Source organism: Ictidomys tridecemlineatus, chromosome 9 (assembly GCF_052094955.1).
Source record: "Ictidomys tridecemlineatus isolate mIctTri1 chromosome 9, mIctTri1.hap1, whole genome shotgun sequence".
In the NCBI taxonomy this organism is placed as follows: Eukaryota; Metazoa; Chordata; class Mammalia; order Rodentia; family Sciuridae; genus Ictidomys; species Ictidomys tridecemlineatus.
In genome coordinates this window covers 100,117,116-100,139,310 of record NC_135485.1, presented here as the reverse complement: position 1 = coordinate 100,139,310, position 22,195 = coordinate 100,117,116, and the positions used below count along the sequence as shown (strand labels likewise).

The following is a 22,195-nucleotide window of genomic DNA, read 5'->3' as shown; positions in this document are numbered from 1 at the left end:
TAATGATTATAAGGAAAACTAAGCAGAAAAACATGAGATTGTGTCAGAAAAATACATACACAAACACAATTTTATAAAATATTTTAGTTTCTTTAAGTATAACAACTTGGGGAACTGCTATCTTCCAGTAATTTGCCAAAATAATAAAAACAAAGTGAAAGAGGAGAGGCACCGGATATATGTTCTCCAGGCCTTTTAGAAAACATGAAGTTGTTACTTTGGTCACATTCCTGGGAATATGCAAGAAGGATGATATTGTGGACATCAAGGGAATGGATATTGTTCAAAAGGAATGCCCCACAAAAGTTACCACGGCAAAACAGGGAGCCTACAAGCTACCCAGCATGCTGTTGGCAATGTAAACATGCAAGCTAAGGTAAAGGTTTTGCCAAGAGAATCAATGTGTATATTGATCATATCAACCCAAGATATCTTTCTGAAGTGCATGCATAAAGGAAAATGATCAGAAGAAGAAGGAAGCCAAAGAGAAAGTAGCTGGGTTCAACTGAAGCACAAGCCTGCACTCCCAGAGAAGCACACTTCATGCAAACTAGTAAAAAAATAAACATAAAAATCTGAGCTTCTGGAACCTATCATGGTATAATAGCTGTAAAAAAAAATCTCCTTGGACAGTAAAATACTTTTCTTAATTGAGTGGAAGTGTGGTGTTCTATCTTAAAGAAATATTTAAAGAAAAAAAGAAAGTATAACAACTTAACAGCAATGTTGCTGAAGTATTGCAGAATTTACAGGAGTGACATTTCCATTTTCCTATGTAATAGTTACAACAAGTTTGTAGAATTTTTTAAAATAATTTTATTGTTGAGAAAACAGTATTAAAGAAGGCAAATAATTTGTTTGGGATTATACAGCTATAATAATCCCAAACAAATTATTTGGGATTATTATAGCTGTATAATAATCTGTAATTAGAATTAGAATTCCATCTCCATAGCTTAAACCTTATACACTTTTCATTATGTCATGCTGCTTTGGTAATAGTCAACAGAAATAATAAGGGCTATTATTTACTGAGTATTCATTCAAAGACTAAGTGCTAAAAGCTCTAGAGAATTTCACTTGTTCCTCTGCTCGATGAAGATGTTGCTATAATCACTCCCCATTTTACAGAAAAGTAAATTGAAGCTTGAGAAATTAGATAATTTCTACATGGTCATATAGTAGTAAACTACAGAGTAGATATTAGCATTAGAAATCTCAGCTCTTAGACTATGTTATCCTATTGAACAAGGAAGAAAAGAATCCCAATTCTGGACTCATTGGTTTGGTGCCCTCAAAAGTAGGAACTTATCCAGAGTCCTAAATTAGAAAAGATATGGAGAGTATCTGCATATTACTGATTCAATAAACATTAGTTTTCTTTCCTTTCTTTAAGGAACCATTTTGATTTACAAAAATGGCCTGTTTTTATCCAGGCTCTGCCACTTACTATCTATTTGACCTTAGGCAATCTATTAAATATTAATAATCCTTGGTGTACCCATTTGGAAAATAGGTCTAATATCTACCTTTCAAGGCTATTAATATAAATAAGTGAGATATCTTTAAGGAGAATTTTAAATTATGAGAGAAAAGCTTATAATAAGATATTGTTAGGTCTGATGCCACAAAAATAGGAGATCTGAGTGCTAAACAAGATAAAAAAGGTACAAAAGGTTAATATATATTTAGATGTCTATGTGAGTGCATATACTTAATAATAACTTAACAATCAACACTTTATACTTCAGACAGATTCCCATCATAGTCTACCTATATTCTAAGCAGATGAAGTTGTAATGAGATAGGTATCACATTATTACTGGTAGAAAAGTAAGCAGATACAATTCTAGAAAGCAGAAACTAACAGACAAAAAAGACCTGTCAATGAAAAAGGGAAAAAATATAAATGGTTAAATACATTTTTTAAAAGGTTCAATTTCATTGTTCATAAAAGAAGCTTAAAAGAAAACAAGATACTACATTTTACCTCTTAGTATGACTAAAGATCAAAAACAACAATATTCAAAGCTACTGTTTGAGTGTGGTCCCCAGACTAGCAGCATCAGCAAACTTGAAGAATTACCTATAGACTCATTCATACAATATATTTATCTATTAAAGAGAATCTTCCTATTATAAACTGAGTACTTATATCATCCCTCATTTTCCTATCACTTCACTTTCCTTGTGGTAGAGGCAAGGTTATAGGATGAAGGGGTGTGCTGCTGCCTTGCTTCTTTCTAAGGATTCTGCTTTCTGTCCCCCCTGCCAGCCTGGGCTGCTGATTAATGAATCCTGATCTTGGAAGACTGACCCACTCCTTTACAGAATAACATATGATCTTGCCAAGTTCAAATTTATTTTTAAAAAAAAGAATCTGGAAATTAAAATAAATAAATGGCAACCAGCCAAGTTTCAGAATACATATTGAGAAAATGAATATTGTTAATGTTTTTGAAAATAAGAAAAACCAAAATAATTTTATTTAAATTAAAAAAAACTTTTGACAAATTAACTAATAATTTCATGAAAAGATCATTAGCTTTACTCATAAAGAAAAATAAATCAAATTAGTAGTGACATATTTTTCACCTCTCAGATTTCAAACTATCTGAAGACTAAAAATTACTTAAATAAAAAAGCAGATCCTCTTATATACCATTGTTGGGAATGTAAATCTGTACAACTTTTTAATGTAGAAAATTCAAAAAATACAATTATGCATACTCTTTCCTAGAGCAATCCTATTTCTAAAAAATGTATTCTATAGAGAAACTCAAAGATATACTATATTTTGTTGATTTTAAGACATTTTTACATTTCTGAAATTAGAATGTTATGGTATAATTTAATTGGTAGTATTTTTATTTCTTAGTTGTATATAAAGTAATGGTGTTTTTAAGAATTGATAATGTCTTAGAATTTAGGAAGTATGGTATATGTGAAGATATTTTATTGAAGCACTATTTATCTAGGCATAAAACTAGAATAACCTAAACATCTTTCAGTAGAAGACTGGTTAAATAAAGTGTGATCTACCCATATAGTGCAATATTCTACAACCATTAAAACGTAATGTAATAAGGAAAGAGACTGGTGTGGTAGCCCATGCTTATAATATCAGCTACTCAGGAAGCAGAGGCAGGAGGATCACAATTTCAAGGTCAGCCTGGACAATTTAGTGAGACCCTCTCTCAAAATACAAAAACAAAAACAGGGGTTGGGGATGTAGCTCAGTAGCAGAGCCCTGCCCTAGCATGTATAAGGCTTTAAGTTCAATCCCTAAAACCACAAAAGATAATAAAAATAAAAACAGAATAAGGAAGACATCAGGATAATATGACCATGATATATTTTTAAGTAAAGCATCAAGTTTAAATTAATATGTAAGGAGGGAAAAGGATATGCATGTATGCACTGAGTATACATTTGCATATGGACAGAAAATAACTTTCATGATTAAAATTTTGCTTAATTTAATGTTAAGAAAGTATCTGAAAAGAAAAAAATTAGTCTGGCCAAAAAGAACCATTAGCCAGATTTAAAATGCTGCTCACCTTTTTGTTGCTCCATCCCATGCCTGCAAGGAAAGCCATGACCAATGTGCACAGTCCTCCTGATCCAGGAAATCCAAAGTGCACACTGCTGAACACAGCTAGCACAGAGAACCCCAAAACCAGGAATGCCCTCTTCCACACAAGCTTGTCCTTTAAGAGAAAAATGCTGATTAGCTCAATTATTTCAAATTGATTTTTAATTATTGATTCAAATAACCGATTTTTAATTATTTATTTTTCCACATCCACAATGTAGAGGGAAATGAAAATGTCCATTTCAGTGTATGACATTTATTTTCTCTTCCTTAATAAGCAGAGTTACCAATGTAAGATCCTCTTTTAGGAACACCAATTCTCTTCCTCTGCATTTATCAATGCAGAATTTCACAAGGTTTAAGACAGTTGGCACCAAAAAGTACATGGGCTTTGGAGCCAGAAAGAACAGGTTAAAAGTCACTTTTTTTATATCATTGGTTTAACTTTTCCAAATTCTGTTTCCTCATGTCTGAAAGAATGTACATCAATAGGGGTTTTGTGAAGCTTAAAGGTACAACTTTATTATTTTCAGTCTCTCTCTTTAATTGTTTTTTTTTTAATTCTTGAATACCAACAGGCTTTAAGAGCCAATAGACTGAGACAGTAGTTGTTTGTTCTTGTTATTGCCAAGTGTAAGAACTGTGCAGTTTTTTCCTTTTCAAATTTCTTTGTCACTTTAGAAAGTAGGCCTTTAAAAGTGATTGATGGGGAGGCATGCAACTCTGGAGATAGATTACCTGAGTTCTTTCCCAGCTCCGCTATTTTCTAGCTACATGACCTTGTTCTCCTTACTTACTTTCCTAAGCCTCAATTTTCTTATCAGTAAAAAGTTTATATTAATAGTACTCTCTTTATTGATTATTGTGTGGACTGCATGAGATGAGCACTTCCCTCAGAATGTTTAGTGATGACAGAAATGTTCTGTCTGCCCTGTCTATAAAAATGATGTATATCTGCTACAGTCACATGTATCTATTGGCTGCCGTATTGAACAGAGCCCCTAGATGATTTACTATGTCATTTTAGCACACTAAGAAACAAATGTAAGCTATCATTTTTATTTTATTGTGCAATTAGAATAATCTTATAAGAAGCTAGGGATGTTGCTCAGTAGTAGAGCAATTTCCTAGCATGCACAAAGCCGTGGGTTCAATTCCCAGTACCACAAAAAAGAGAATAAAGAATAATACCATAATATCTGCATTCATAAAATTCTTTACAGATATTTTTACTTGAAAGTTTTTGAAGTGCAATAAAAATTTAAATCCGTATATACTCTGATATGGTACCAGGATTTAACCTGGGATGCTTTACCACTGAGCAACATCCAGCCCTTTTTATTTCTAAGACAGAGTCTCACTAAGTTGCTTAAGGCCTCACTAAGTTGCTGAGGTTGGCTTGAACTTGAGATCCTCATATCTTAGCTTCCCTAGCTGCTGGGATTATAGGCATGTGTCACCGCATCCACCATTATTTTTATTAATTAAATTTATTTATAGTTGTTAAGTTTATGATTCTCTTCAAAATACTCTAAAACTTCAGAATAAGGCCAATTTATAGAAAGAACATATTTTCATAGGTTTATCTGCTCAACAAGAAATAGGAGAAGAAAACAAAACATTTGTTTCTCATTAGGAAATAATTGTGTATAGTCAAGAACTTTGATCTACTTGAAAAGAAATGCTTTACTGTATTTTAATAAGATGTTAAAAGTCTTATCTATTTGAAAATATTAGAATCTAAGATATTTTGATACTAAAAAAGAGGATCCAAAAAAGCCATCATATAATCTTAACTTAGTTGAGTATTATGAAACTTCAAAAACCACACATATCTTATTATTTTGGAATTGATGTTATTTATTTTAATGTGAAATTCAAAATGTACATAATATATTTTATATAGTATAATGTATTCATATAAAATACAAATATAACCCAGGACTGCATTAAAATCTCATATATTTCAGCCTTCATCATAAATTTCATGAATAGCAAAGACATAGCAATAAGCAACTTTAAAAAGATGAACCATTTTATGAAACATGTCCCTCATATCCACTTTAAGGGAAGTATTCTAAAATGTTTTTCTAATGACATTTTAGAGTGTAACTTTCCTACAGATTAATTCTTTCACCTGGTCACTGCTTGGAAAATACTGATTAAAAAATCCAAGAAGAGATCCAGTTGCCACACCAATTACCACCTCCAAGACACCTCTGAGGACATTAAAAACTGTGGAGCCTGAAAAACACAAAAAAGAAAAACTCCAGAACTCTAAATCCATAAAATACAAAAGCTTTAGACCACAACCACCATCAGAAAGCACCTAATATGTGGAACGAAATTCTTACAAACATTTCCTACTCTTTACATTCTTTTTTTTTAAGTAGCTGATTCTTTTTTTATATTTTCTTTTTAGTTTTAGGTGGACACATATCTTTATTTTATTTTTATGTGGTGCTGAGGATCGAACCCAGTGACTCACGCTACTAGTTGAGCCACATCCCCACTCTTTACATTCTTAAATCTAAGTATTTTTAAATGTCTAATAAAATGGGTCTATCTTATAAGAGTATTCAGATTATTGGGAACCAATTTCAAAACAAGCATAAGGTATAATTTATGCATTTCTTTATGTTTACCTTATCTACTTAAAAGGCCTGACAAATTGTGAAAAATTCAATTCATGACTCAGACCTAGCTTGTTCTACTACATTATATGTATAGGCAAAGGGAGTAAACAGATGTAGTTAAGTTTTCAAATTACCACTTAAGAGCTGGATATTAAAAAAAAATTAACAGATAGACATTGATTTTAGTAGCTCTGATTTGTATGGAATACCATAACTTAAGGACCTTGTATGAACTGGGGATGTAGCTCTGTAGTAGAGCACTTTCCTTTTGTGTGTGTGTGAGGCCCTGAGTTGAACCTCCAGTGTTGCAGTGGGGAAAAGAGAATCTGGTCATTAAAATCAAGAACTGTCTTCTTCTTCTAAAATGTTTACTCTAAAAATAAGTCTGAAATTATTTTTGAAATCCCCTAGAAGGCTATTTGTTGCTTAACCTCTTTGAAATATTATAATAAAGCAGTAAACAGAACCTACATTTCTCCCCTCACAGCAAATAGGATTTTGGAAACTAATTTTTAAAACAATCTTTGTTAGCACATTGAATAGAAAATTGTCCTACACATCAGCAATTCTTTAAGACTGTCCTAAGGAAATAACTGTACTTCTTATTGTGACTTCTTGTTATTATGGCAATGACTTATCTTATTTAAAAAGAACTCCCTCTGATGTAATTTCATTTAGCTAATGTATCTCTTCTAGGTAAATGGTGTTCCTGTCAAAAGCCTCTAGCTACAATAGCAGTATTGTGCTCAAGCTGTTACAGTAAATAATTTATTCTAAGTGAAAAAAATGTATCAAATACCACTGTTAATCATTGTAGATTTTTTTTACCAAGTTTTTGTTTGTTTGTTTGTTTTTTATAAAATGTGGGGTGCAACCATTACTCAAAACTTTTATTTTTAAGTTGTGCTAGTATCACTTAAAAATCATTTATTACTAAACTTTTTGATGCATGATTAGGATGTATGGGATACTTGTGAATATATGTTAATGCAGTAGCAATGACTATGTGGTGAAATACAGTAGCTAATTAGTTTCAGTCTTTTGTAAAATAAGGTCTTTATAAAAAAAAAACCTGTCTCAAAATTAAAAAAAAAAAAAGGCTGGGGGTGTGGCTCAGTGTTTAGGCACCTCTGGGTTCAATCACTGGTATTAATACACACACACACACACACACACACACACACAAACACACAAACACATACACACATATGTACACACACACACACACACACACACACACACATTGGGCATCTCCCCTGAAATTTCTAATTCAGTAACCTATCAGGGTTCAGATCCAAAAGGTCAGAAGACCAAATTTAGGGGGTAAGGTAGATTAACATGACAGAATCAGCTTGGAAGGTTCTTGAAGTTATCACATTCTTCCCCTCCGCCCTCCCCCAGAATATAAAATCCCCAACCTGGACCCTCTTCTCAACTCCATTTCTCACCTCATCCCCTTCTTCCCAGTCCTCACTGTGATGTTAATGCAGACTCTGCTCAAAGCAGTGGTTCCTCATCCTGGCAGCACTGGTTTCCATTCCCAAGAGCTCTGGTTTAATTGGTCTAAGGTAATGTCTACATAACAGTATTTTAAAAGACTATTCCCCAGATAATTCTAATGTGCTTTCAAGGCTGAGAACAATTGTTTTAAAGACATATACCAGGAAAGCAGCCAGAACATGGTCTGCATAGGTTCAGGAGAGTTAAAATTAAGACAAGAATGTCAATTGGAACTCATAGGTAAAAAGAAAATTTTTAATTTTTATTGGTGCTTGAACAAGAAAGTAACATCATGAAAATAATGTTTTGAAAAGATGATGTAATTGACCAGGACTTTGGAGGAAGGCTGACTCTGAAAAATAACAAGGGGTGAGGTTCTAGATAATCCGTATGAATCATATATAATCATAAAATGGAAAGATAACTGTAGGGATTGAAGAGAATGAGAAAGCAAATTTTCAAAAAAGTGTTTTTACTGAAGAATCTGAAGCTAAACTTAGGCTATAATTACACTCTGTCAATAATAGGAAGTTACAAATTTTATTTTCCAATTTTTGCAAAAGATTAAAAAAGAAACTTAATCTTGTGCTATGTCAAAGGATAATAAAGGTGCTGAATCTCTTCTTAGCCTTTTGCCTAAGATGAAGTGTAGTATCTGTTAACATCCTTTCAGTAAAGGTATTAAATAACAGCGGAGAGGAATGCCTTCAGTTTCTCTTTTGTTACTACTTGAAACAAAATACATCCATTGCAGTATGTATTAGTATTAGTATGCTACCCATTAAAATCGTTGCTTTTATTTTTCTTTGTGTGAAATCTCTAGAATTAAGTTTTCCTAGATCTCTCCAAGGAAGGCTTTAAACTTGCTTGCACTGGCTGCTCACTCCTTGAGCAATCTGTATCTAGAGGGAAGAAGTGAATATAGATACTTTGGTGCCTCTCTAGATTCAGGACTTTTACCCTTGTTTCCCCAATTTTGAATTTACCTCATGCAAATATGCTATGATTCCAACATTTTAACCTATGTCTCTCAAGAATGAGAGACTAACATACGAACAGATGAGTCTACCTGTGGAAAAGGCCATGCCCAAGCATGTGTTGAAGCCGGTGATGGCCAGAATGTCATCGAAGCTGCCAGCAGCCATGAGTAGGGTCGGGACCCCCTTCTCAACACCATAGCCTCCTGCCTGCAAAAGGAGCATGGATGGCACCACGACAGCTGGAGACACGGCTCCTAGGACAAAACTAAGTACAGGCTGCTTCAGTCACATGTCACCGTATTCTGCCCATTCTTATTATTTAAAAAAAAAAAATTTACAACAACCTCTACTGCTTTAAAAGTTAGATTTTGGACAGCTATAATCTTGAATGGCAGAGAAACACTATACACAGGAAAGTTCTACAGAACATTGTTTTACAAAATAAGTATACCCATGAACAACCTGTTTGGGAACTATTTAGGTTGCCTAGAATAAATATTTATGAATGGTACAGAAGTCTTCATTGGGTTAGGCCCCGGCAAAGCTACCTTTTTTAAAACAAACCATTCATTTTAAGAGGTCAGAAAAATGGCCATGGTTGTTCTGAACTTGTACCCAATGATGCTGGATCTTTAATTAGAGCTTGGTATGCAAATCAAGGCAACAGATTCAAACAAGAGAGCCGCAATGACAGTGACAGTGATCTTAATAATGGCAGCAGTTGTGGGCTGGGGTTAGAGTGCTTGCCTCACATGTGTGAGGCACTGGGTTCAATCCTCAGCACCACATAATAATAAATAAATAGATAATAAAGATATCGTGTCCATCTACAACTAAAAAAATCATAATAGCAGCAGTTGTAATACTGAAGAACATTTTACGTGCCTAACACCACTTTGAGCACTTCACATATATTAACTAATTTAATCTTCCTAACAGCCCTATGAGATTGATACAGTCTACCTTCATTTTATAAGTGAGGAAATTGAAGTACAGACAGACTACATAATATGTCAAAAATCACACTCTGGAAAATCACAAAGCTGGGATTGGATGCCAAGTAATCCAGAATCTTAACCATGAGAAGAATGTCATCCTTCTAGCCTACTTATTAGCACTAAATTCCTACTAAGTACTTCTTTATTTATTTGCTTCTCATGGCTATTAAGTATTAGGAATAAAAGGCTGCTAGTAGAAGGGACACTGTGGCAGGTGTTGATCATGAGTGCTAAGTTAATCATCCTTTGTGTAGACTCTGGGGTAAGATCCAGCATCTCTCTCACAAGCTTATAATCAGATCTCCATCTGACAAAAGGCCACACCTTCTTCAATAGTTTGAATTATCGTAATTACCATAAAAGTTAGTGTCTAAAGAGACACAGACCATAGTTTGAAGTTAGAATATTTAGATGATACTGGATTATCTCTGCTGCATTTTCTGGTGTTCTTAAGAAAATACTATTATGTATTCTCTTGTATGGGATCAAAGAAAGTCCTTAATATCCCTCCATATTTTCATACAACAAAGCAAAAAAAAAAAACCCATTACCCCAGTATAAATCCCCACTGCCATGGTAAACCCATTAGGAAGTGGGCAAGAAGAGCAGATGTGCATGCCTCCACGAGACAGGGACCCATGGACAGTCGTACACACACACCCTTCAACTTCTTCAGTGCCTGGAATATAAAAGTAAGCATACTAATATAATCCTCTGAAGACATGCAGAGACACAACCGTAAATGCTTTCTCTTCAGCATTCAGACTGTGTCTGGATCATCAAAAACTTCCCAGGTAATTAGTTTTAACAAACATTTTAGCATCCTAAGTGTTTTAGAGACAGCTTATGTAATCCTCACAGTAACCCCATGAGATAGGTAATGGTACTATCCATATTTTTAAAATCTAAAAAGGCACAAGTCCAAGTCATGTTTTCAAAGGTCATGAAATTGGTGAGTGATGGGGCCAGGTGTGCACCCAGGTAGGTGGCTTCTGGAGTGAGTGCTCACAATCCTCACACTAGCTGACTTAACCTTCTCAGTATTCGTTTTACTTATAGTCTGGGGCCCAGAATGAGGCCAAGTGAAGAGCTTCATCCCCTAAGGACATTCATTTCTGCATTCCAAAATATATGAAAAAAGCATTAAGAAAAAGCATGCTTGAGATTCATTCAATATACTAAGCAGTTTCCTGAACCAGCATAATTAGTCCTACATACTTACAAAGGGTTTTGCACACCAAAAATATATTGTTCCCCACTTCCCATCATCATTATTTATTACTATGGCCTATAGCTCTTTCAGAGAAAAGGAGAGCTTCTACTCTTGTGTTGTCACCACACATAGTACCTCCACCTTTCTCCAAGAAAGAGTATGAGAATATCTTCTGAGTTCCTGTGAGGCACAAGGTCTTACCTGCAAAATAACTCTGCATGAAATAAATTATATTTTCTTCTTGAGAATGTCATACAAAGTATCTCTATCCAATTCCCAAAGCTCAGTGATTCTAAAGATATGGAATGTTAGAGGAACAAAATTCCTATTCAATAATAAGAAATTTATATTTTATACCTTTGAATCTAGACCAAGGCCAGCACGAACCAGTATAATAGACAGGGCTATGCTTCTCAGAGAGGAGGACCACTTGTGCTTGATCTGTACATTATCACTGATGACTGGAATATTTCTGAGGAGAAATCCAGCAAGCAGCATGCCTTGAATGGAGAAGTCAAACAAGAATGAATCAGTTTTCAAATGTAAGACAATATTTTTCAGCATTTTACATGTGAAAGAGACTATTATATAATCTTATGTTTAGTCCTTAGATAAAATTGTGTTAAACTTTTATTTTTAAAAAAATGATATGATGAATTAGAAGAGCAAAGAAAGATTTTAATATACACATAAAAAGTAAGATTCAAATAATTACTATTTCTTTTATGGCTTTTGCTGGTAAATGGATGGAACTGGAGAATATTATGTTAAGTGAAATAAGCCAATTTCAAAGAGGCTAAATGTTTTCTCTGATATGTGGATGCTAATTCACAATAAGGGGTGGTGGGGGGCAGAATAGTGGTATTTTGGACTAAACAGAGGGGATTGAAGGGAAGGGAGGGGTCATGGGGGTAGGAATAATAGTAGGATGAATTGGACATTATTACCCTATATGCATATGTGATTACATGACCTGTGTAACTCTGCATCATGTACAACCAGACAAATGATGTGTCAAAATGCATTCTACTGTCATATATAACTAGTTAGCACAAATAAAAAATAAACAATTACTATTTCTCAAATAATTAAAGATAAAAAGGAGAAACAAGATGCAGCTTTTGGCTAGAGATAATAATTAAATCTTAAACATAAAATGTTTCGGTTCGGTGTCAGCTCAGTCATCCCTTTGTGTGCAAACAGCAACCAGTTCCTGAAATAACTTGTTATGTCAGTTTACTTGAAATATCAATAAGTACTTACATGGCTTCTATTTCACTTCACACCAGATAACTTAATAACAAACACATAACTCACTTTGCAAAGGCTTTAGAAATTATGTTGAAATGAACACTGCCCTGTCAGTCGGCTGGTGGCTCTTTTTCAGTCAGCCAATATTTACTGGTTGCCTTTAGTATTTCAGACACTATGTGGGTATTAGGAATATAATGGACAAGCAGCAGGAATTATACCTCAACAAACTTTCAGCCTCTAGGAAAACAAGACAAACTAACAACCCCAATATTAGGAAAGCATGAGGGGGTGTTGTATGAACTGAGAAAGGGAGGGTGAGCAAAGGGGTCCAGGGAAGGGGAAGGGTCTGCAAGATTGTAAAATGCCTGGAAGAGACACTAGTTTATTCAAAGGTGTAAGACAACATGACACATTCTGGGAACTTCACATAGTGGTGACTAACTTGAGTCTTGTAGCTTATGAGGGAATTCTCCCTCACTGATGCCACATGCCCACAGGGTAAAGATTTCTCTGAGACAGACTGTGAGGCTTATATCCACCATTTTTCTCCAACAGCAGCAGCCTCTCCTCAGGTCCTTATAAGCACCACAGTTTGCATGACTAAATAAATTAATTAAAGTTGGGATATTTTATGAGAACAAATTATATGTACACTTTATGACTCGCTATAGATGCCATGATGCAAGAATGCACCATTTCTATTACTGCTATTTAATTCATTACTGCCATTTAATCTAGAAGAAAGTCTCTGAGTTCACAATTCTGTAATCATGGTCTTTCTAGAATGTTTATTGGGTAACAGTGTGAAAAAACCTATAGTATCTATTTGTGTGTGTGTGTGTGTGTGTGTGTGTGTGTGTGCGCGCGCGCATGTGGTGCTGGGGATCAAACCCAGGGCCTTGTGCATGTGAGGCAAGCACTTTACCAACTGAGCTATATCCCCAGCCCCTATACTATCTGTTTTTAAAAGAAATACTGATAAGAGTAATATGCACATGGTAAAATTAAAACATTACCAGCAAACATAGAGTGGCAGTACTGCCCTACCCTCAATTATAGCCTTCCATTTTTACTCCCCAGTTAATTCTCACAGAATGCTTTCATTACTGCTTGTCAAATTCCTGCATCCAAAACCAAAAATGGTTCCAGTTCAACCAAGATTGGACAAAATCATATTAAAAAATGCTTACCTACTATCTGATTCCATAAAGAAGTCACATCCTTGGTAAGCGAGAGTGTAGTGTCACCATGAATATTGGTTGATACTTTTATTTATGTTAATGAGTAAGACAAAAGGACAATAATAGAAATATATGTTAAAATGTCACTTTCGCCAGGCATAGTGGCACACACCTATAATCCAAGTGTCTTGGAAGGCTGAGGCAGGAGGACCACGAGTTCAAAGCCAGCCTCAGCAAAAGCTAAGCAACTCCGTGAGACCCTGTCTCTAAATAAAATACAAAATAGGGCTGGGGATATGGCTCAGTGGTTGAGTGCCCCTGAGTTCAATCCCCAGTAACCCCCACCTTCCAAATGTCACTCTTTGTCAATGTCGTGAGACGCTTCCAATACAACAAACCCTGATTTGTAGTATTTACTGGTTTCTGTATTACACATAACTGCAACACAGCCAAATTTTAAGCTACCAACATGCCAGAGGTGGGAAGAGATGGGCAAAGGCACAGCATTACATGATATTTCCATAATCTCAAGAGCACAGATATGGGGTAATTCAGTAAAAGAATTTGGAAGTTATCAGTCTTGAGTATTTGATTGCTCTTACTCTTTAATGTATGTTATTTAATTGTAATTTTATATAATTTAATTTTAAAAAATCACCATGTTTAACAACTGGCTCAAAAACTCCTCAAAATTTACCAACTGGTTTTGGACTATCACACAGCAAATACAGAAATACATACTTTATTTCTTTATTTCCCAAAGCTTTCCAAACTACTATTATGAAAATATGATTTATTGGAAGAAAATGGGAAATGTTTAGCACTTACCAAGAAGAGGAGGAAGAGGAGGCAGTGTTGGTAACTTAATGAGCCCAAAAAGTTTACCTCCAATGATGGTAGAATAGAATAGGATTATAATTCCAAATAAATTTCCTCCAGGAAGACATTCACTGCCAGTAACTGACCAAACTGCAGCCCACAGAAGAACAACCATGGTAACTGAAACAAATCAGGAAAACTTGTTTCTATAAGTAAGTTGTAATAGGCAGGTTTTGAAACAATCTAAAATAATTTTTAAAAATAAACATTGAATGCATAAAAAACCTTTATAGCCATGTGCAAATTATAAAGAACATCAGTAAAATGAGCAACAGGGTAGTTTCCAACCACTTTTAAAAAACAGGATATTACTAATACTTTCGAATCCACCTATGTGGCCCTCTCCAATCTCATCCATCTCTTTGCACACTGCAGAAGGAACCACTGTCTTGGATTTTTTTTTAAACCCATTCCCTTATTTATTTATTTATTTATTTTTAGTAATTTTATCACAAATACCAGTTAATACTAAAAAGAACAAAATCATTATCTTTGCCCTCTTCTTAGGAATATGAAATACTTGAACTCTAATCCTACTTCAGTTATGTTAGTTCTGCCTTCAGTTAAACATTACCTTTATTTCTTTTCTACAATCAACATGGATTTAGAATTATGCACATTCTTGCCTTTTTTAAAAAAAAATCATCATTCATTATAGCATCTCAAATCTTTCATCTAGGACAATTATCCTGATACCTGAACTATTTTCTTTAGTAAATTCATTTCCACTAGAATGTGAAATATGTTTCCAGTTTGAATACAGGTGTTCTATAAAATTACATACTAAAAATAGAATGGCTCATGAGAAAAACTGAGTTAGGACAAACTACTCAAAACTTGAAACTTATGACCTAACCACTAACAAAAATGTTCACAATCCTAACAAAAGTAATAGCACAGATAAATCTCCACAGACATTTGTATCCCAGGCAGGCACTCTATTCTTTGTACACTTCCTACTTCAAGATGTAGATTCTTGAGGATATTTTCTTTAAATACAAAGCAATTGTATCAAAATCTGATCCATATTGCAGTGCTCTCCTTTAATCAAAAAAAATTTTTTTAACCGAGGGAAAATGTGTTGGCAGAATCTTCATCTGCTTTCTCTTCATGTGTAGTTAGTTGCTTTATAAGCTTAATGTTGTGGAACATTTAAAAGTTCCTAATGCCCCTAAACTAGTTATTATCTCTATGAAAATAAGGCACTTCAACAGGAATTTCAGTTTTTAGAAGGTCCTCTTGTGAAGGAGGTTTAATCTTTAATTGTGAGAATACACATACCTTTTTGTTTTGTATTCACTTTGACTTCATTTGCTATTGCTTAACAATGCAAAATATTAACATGTGAGGAAAAACATGCACAAACACGCAAATTGCATATTATAGTAACACGATTCCCTATTTACCATTGCATCCGTGCTAATTCATGGTGTAGAAACATTCTGTATCAGAACATGCTCTATTTCTTATGACAGTCTTTGGAAGAAAATTGTTAGTTTTGTTGTCTGACATTATTCTTATTTTAAAAGATAGCTTTTCTAGGTATATCTCAGATTTACCTTAAATTGTAAGTGAAGAGTTATTTTTTTTCTCAATCCCTTGATAATATTCTTCCTTGGTTTTCTGGCTTTCAATGTTGTTATTCAGTTTAATTTTGGCCCTTTTCCAGAAACTTTTTCCTTTTGTTTGTTTTAAAATATTCTTTTTTTTTTTTTGGTTTTCTGTAATTTTTAAATGTTTAGAATTGGCTTCCTTTTGATGTGCTTAGAATTTATGTTTTTGTTTTTAAAAAAACAATTCTGGAAAATTCTGTCTTTATTTCTTCAAATATTTCTTATCCAACCTCCCTAATTTTTTTTGTGAAATTATGATTAGACAGTCACTCTACTTCCATGTTGCTAAGACTATTTTCATATTTTCCATCTTTGTGTGTTCTATAATCTAAATAATCTCTTCAGTTCTATTTGCTGGTGGATCAATTTTTTTAACTTCATCTGCTGCTTACTCTATCCATTGCTTTTTAAATTTCAATTATTATACTACATCTTTCTAGAAGTTCACATTTGTTCTTATTCAAATTTATATAATTTTAATCGGCATTTGTTTTGTATTCACATTTGTACTTATTATTTAACTTCTTTAGAAAAATGTTTCAAGGTCTATTTTCTGGCAATACTTTTTTGGGGGGGCGGGGGGTGGTACTTAATCTAGAGTTTCTCATACGCAGGCAAGCACTCTACCACTAAATTACATCCCTAATAATTTGAAAATTTTATTTTGAGATAGGTTCTCATTAAATTGGCCAAGCTGGCCTGGAATTTACAATCCTCCTGTCTCATTATCTTATGCAGCTGGGATTACAGGTGTGTGCCACCATATCTAGCTAGTAATGCACACTTTTGAAATCTCTGTTTTGTTTCCTTTTTGGTTGTGATTTCTTTTTCCCCAACAGTGAGTCTCCCTTGAACTCCATCAGTGTTTTTGCTGAAGCCTTAGGCTAATGTGAGTTTTCCCAGAAGGGATCTGAATTTGCTTCTACCATGTGCTTTCAAGTTTACAATCCAGGACTACTTTTAAGTGTATATTCAGATTGAGTTTTTTTCTTTGAATTTGGAGCACAAATAAGGGTGAAGTTACCTTCTCCCTCCTTCTCTCCCTCGCTTCCTCTCTCTCTCTCCCCCTCTTTTTCTTTCTTTTTTAGTGGACATCACCTTAATCCACACACAGACATACCGGCTAGCAACCACAATCTAGACAGGTAGGTTTGGTTGCAGGCCCCATTGACAAAGCAGGTTTACCTGAAATCCACCATCACTTTGGGTTCCAGTTTTATGTGGGTGAAGGACACCCATTTCTCCTATTACATGTCTCCCACCCCAGGTAGGCTTTAGCTTGGCTTCCTGTGCTCTTGTGGATCTCAAAATCATTCTCAATTTCACTGGGGTTTGACAGAAACCTCTAGGGTGAAAGTTGGCTTGAGTCCTTATTTACCTTTCCTAATTACATTTCATTTTGGTTTCTGATAATTGCTTGTTTTCTTGATTGATCAAAGGTACATGAAAAAGGCTTAAAATATTTTTCAGACATTTCCTTTAAGTGATAGGATTGTTCATTGGATCTTGTGCATATTGTGATTTTATAATTTGTCTAGAGACTAAATCCAATGTTTCTTTTGTAAATCCTCATAGAATTGTTCTAGATTTTCTAGGCTTGTTCCAGATTTTCTTGATATTGTGTTGCAATAAATGATATAATGAAATAACTAGGAGCCTTAAGTATTTTCCAATTGACTACAAGGGATAAAATTATTATGCAATATTAGAGATAGACTGAGAAAACCACAATTTGGCAGCAAATAAATCCTACTTTGTCATAGCATAAACCCGACTTTATACTAAATTCAGCAAGACAGAATTAAGAGAACTTTTTCCACTTTAAAATCACTTTAAAAAAAATTCTAGCCAGACATGGTGGCACACCTCCATAATCTCAGTTACTTGGGAGGCTGAGGCATGAGGATCACAAGTTCAAGGCCAGCCTCTGCAATTTAGCAAGGCCCTAAGCAATTTGGAGAGACCTGTCTCAAAATAAAAAAATAAAAAGGGCTGGGGATATGGCCCTGGATTCAATCCTTGGTATGGAAAAAAAATCTAACTCTCCTTTTCTTTTCCATATTGGAAAAATTTATACACAAAAATGCAAGTTCCATATCATACTACCGGGACTCCGGATTTACCATTGCGTCTGAGCTAATTCATAGTGTAGAAACAGTCTGTATCAGAAAATGCTGTATTTCTTTTTTTCTTCTTCTTCTTTCATATTTTTTTAGTTGTCAAAAGACCTTTATTTTATTTATTTATATGCAGTGCTGAGAATCAAACCCAGGGTCTAACACATGATAGGCAAGCGCTCTACCACTGATCCATAACCCCAGCCCAACATGCTGTATTTCTTATGAGGATCTTTGGTAGTAAATTGCACCACTTTACAAGTGATAAATATAGTTAGAATAGCAAATGCACATTCATAAGCTTCTCTAAATCATGTTTAAATCAGTTACTAATTTATTTCGTGTTCATGCTTTTTAGAAAATGATATTTTTACATGTAAGATTTACTTCTTAGGAAGAATGCTTTTATATACCTAATGAGTGCAGGAAAAAAATAAAGAATAAAGTAGTCTTGTAAAACAAGTCATGAGATTTTTAATCTACTGTGACCCCCATTTTTCAGGCAGCTTTTTGAACAATGATTATATACTTTGTTTTAAAAAAAAGGCAATCAAATCACATCCTTCATTTTCACTCTTATGACAATCTGAATCTGTTTAATTATAAATGTTTTAACAGAAATGTACCTTAGTTTGAATGGTGTTTTGGTCAGCATTTTGCTGCTGTGACTAAAGGACCTGACCAGAACAACTGTAGAGGATCTAAAGTTTATTTGGAGGCTCACAGTTTGAGGTCTATGGCCTAAATCCATAGACAGCAAGCTCCATTTCTTGGGGCTCAAAGTGAGGAAGAGTATGGTAGGAGGGAAGATGCTCACCTGATGATCAGTAAGCAGCCAGAGAGATTCCACTTGCCAAATAAAAATATATATCCCAGTGCTCCATCTCCTCCAGCCACACCTAACCTTTCTTCAATTACCACTCAATCCCATCAGGTGATTAAGTCACTGCCTGGTTAACGCTCTCAGTTATTTCTCCCCTAAACCTCCTTGCATTGTCACACATGAGCTTTGGGAGGACACCTCATACCCAAACCACAACAAATGGTAAAAGTTAAAGGTATTAAATTATCTGTGCCCTTATTAGGTAGTGCATGTTTTGGGATGTGATTCTCTCTGTGTGTTTTAAATAAACTTTGATATTTTCTTCTGAGCTAGTTCAGAACCTGACTTGATTTCATTAAAAACATATCCAGAGCCTAAAGTATAACTTATTATACTTGGCTTTTGCTGTCAAATGAAAATATTTTTCAGAGTTCCCAAGTGAAGAATAGCTATAAAGAATTGAGCTTCATTTTTTCAGTGCACATAATCTATATGGGCAGCCACATATTTACTACAATGATGTTGACATTTCTCAACACAATTTAAATTTTTTTTCTTTTTTATTATTTGTTTTAGTTGTCAATGGACCTTTATTTAATTTATTTATATTTGGTGTTGAGAATTGAACCCAGGGCCTCACACATGCTAGGCAAGTGTGCTACACTGAGCCACAACTCCAGCCCTCAACACAATTTTAAAAACTCTCTTTAAATTTGCCTTTTTAGACAGTTTTCTAGCCTCTTCTCCTTTTTCCTATTATATTGTATGTTCCTTAACATTATGCCCAAACATACTTCCTTTTTGAACACAAAAGGCATCACTGAATCAAACTGATAACGAATGATCAAATTGATAACAGAGTGACCTTTGGCTGCCTCCAAAAACCAAAACCATTTCTAAAAGACAAATATATCCTAATTTTAACAATATTCAAAATGGTGCTAAGATTAATTCTCTGCCCCCCAAATCCTCAAAGTATTTTAAGTAATGGCAGCCCTGCTACAACATGCTGAATTGCAACTCAAGACCTTACTCATGAAATGACAGGGAACCTGGCTCGGGGCAAAGCACTTGTCTACCAAGCATGAGGCCCTGAGTTTGATCCCTAGCACTGCAAAAAGGAAACAAAACAAAACAAACAAAAACAAGCAAAAACCCTTAAAACAAATAAAAATAATGAAGATTCACTTGGAAGTATAAATTGTGTTTGCTCAAATATTAGTTGTATTACTTTAACAGTAATAACAATCAATACCATCTATAAGCAATTTCTTAAGCATTTTTTCTACTGTAGCTCTAAAGTAATTTTATAAAATTATCCAAATATACAGATGGAAAAGTTCCTCAGTCTCTGTTCTTTTCTCTTTCCCACTCACTGGAATGGTGGTGACCACAGTGATTTTGGAAGCCTCAGGTTGAAGATGATGGAGTCTTGTGAATCTGGTCCTTCAGTGACTGCAGAACTGAGTCACCTACCACTGTGAAGTGTTTGTCTAGTTTTCATGTAAGAGAGAAGTAAAGTTCTTTTTGTTCTTAAACCACATGATTTTTGGAATCTCTCAGTGCAACTTCATCTTTTACCCTCTCTTTCTGAATCTATTCTTATTACATACATACATACATACCGTTTGTTATGATTCTGTCCAGTAAACCATGTGGAGGGCAAGCCAATATCTGTCTCAGCCTCTGCAAACCACTTGATTCAGTTGGTATTTCTTGTAGCTTTTTTTCACTGCTGTGTAACAGGTTGCTTCCTTCTGTTGGTTCATTTCCATCTGTACCTTTAAGGTTCATGACCGTCTCTTCCTGTATTTAAAACAATTTTTAAAAATCCTTCATATGGTATCTTTCTACACAGGTTTATAGTTACTCATTCATCACATTACAAATCAAATTGCCTTTCCTAGAATCAAGAATAGATCCTTGTAAGGAAAATAAATTTCATGACTAGTTAATTAGTGGATGGAACAAGATCAATATTAGGAGTGTTTACCACTAAGTCACTATTTTTAGATGTGTGCCAGCCTTAGGTGAGTACAGCTACTGATGACCTTAGTAATTTGGGAAAACTAGCACTCACACCTACCCTGGACTGTTATGTTTAGGGATTAAGAAAAGGAGAGTTATTAACTGAGTAGTAGAAATTAAGGAGAAACCTGTGTATGTGTGTGTGTGTGTGTGTGTGTGAGTGTGTGTGTGTGTGTGTGTGTGTATAGCAGGAGTACTGGGGATTTAACCCATGGGCTACATCCCAGACCTTTTTTATTTTTATTTTAAGACAGGATCTTGCTAAATATAAATAGCCTAGGCTGGCCTTGAACTGTGATCTTCCTTCCTCTCACCCTCCAGAGTTGTAGGGATTACAGATGTGACACACCATGCCTCCAAGGAGAATGCAGTTGTAGCAGAGCTTGGTAATACATAATCCCTTCCTTAAAGGAATGGCTAGGATTTTCTACATTTGATTTCTACAGTCATTTTACCTGTGTTTCTTGATACACAGAGGTTGTATGATTCATCCCTGTGGATGGTTCTGAATCTTGACATTCAATTGTTTTATCTTTATCCCCCATGATTTGTAGTTATGAAGAAGATAATACAAAGAAGAGGAACAAGATCTATTCTGAAAGAGAAACAGTGTAAATACAGAGCAATAATTTGAAAATCTACTTATTTCTTCCCTTAAGACTCTGCAAGGCTAAAAGTAAGTTAGACTATTCTTAATTTTCAATTGCTGATCTCTTCTTTGATTCCAATATACTGTCTTCATTCTTATCTACCCTTTTACCTCTCTGAAAAAAAGTGCTTGTTGAACCAATCTCATTTTTCTTTCCCACCCTATTTCTTGAGTTATACTTCAAAACATTCTGAGCAATATCACTATTAAATTGTTCTCTTTAACAGTCCAACTCAATGAAGCAGGAAAGTCCCAAGTAATTTTCAAATGTTGATATGAGCAATGAGACACCAAGGGAGTTCTCCAGATTCCATAATTTTCAGAGAAATCAGTCACTAATTCCTGTCTGGTTCTTATTTCTAAATTAAAGTTAAAAATACAATACCAGAGGCTGGGTTTGTGGCTCAGTGGTAGGGCACTTGCCTCATACATGTGAGGCACTGGGTTCAATCCTCAGCATCAAATAAAATTTTTTTAAAAAGGTGTTTTGTCCATCTACAACTAAAAAAATATATATATTAAAAAAATACAACACCAGTGACTAAGTAACCACAGTATCTTAGACACTGTGATAAGCGCTATGGTAGCCACTTGCTAGTCATGTGGGCAATTTGTAGATTACAAAACACTTTCTTTGGCTCTCCATAGGTTTGCGTTTTACCAGGAAAGAGAAAATTATACCAAGAAACTAAAACTATCTGTAAGGAAGACTACAGGTTGGCTCAATAC

The 22,195-nt window shown here is 34.6% G+C and overlaps 1 protein-coding gene across 8 annotated transcripts in view; it reads right to left on the bottom strand.

The window, feature by feature from the left end:
* Slc9b2 (solute carrier family 9 member B2) overlaps positions 1 to 22,195 on the bottom strand; it is a 58,518-nt gene that overhangs the window by 18,380 nt on the left and 17,943 nt on the right. For 6 of the 8 annotated variants that reach the window (XR_013426046.1, XR_013426048.1, XR_013426047.1 and 3 more), the window contains 8 exons: positions 21,273 to 21,412; positions 20,415 to 20,595; positions 14,186 to 14,356; positions 11,280 to 11,422; positions 10,261 to 10,388; positions 8,801 to 8,976; positions 5,733 to 5,839; positions 3,561 to 3,710 (listed from right to left, as the gene is read on the bottom strand). Coding sequence is in view for 5 of the 8 variants with exons in the window: in XM_078021861.1 (XP_077877987.1) it covers positions 3,561 to 3,710; positions 5,733 to 5,839; positions 8,801 to 8,976; positions 10,261 to 10,388; positions 11,280 to 11,422; positions 14,186 to 14,356; positions 20,415 to 20,595; positions 21,273 to 21,362 (1,146 nt within the window). In the remaining 3 variants the exon portion in view is untranslated. The remainder of the gene's footprint in view (positions 1 to 3,560; positions 3,711 to 5,732; positions 5,840 to 8,800; positions 8,977 to 10,260; positions 10,389 to 11,279; positions 11,423 to 14,185; positions 14,357 to 20,414; positions 20,596 to 21,272; positions 21,413 to 22,195) is intronic. The other 2 variants (XM_078021864.1, XM_078021865.1) reach the window with 2 other exon arrangements.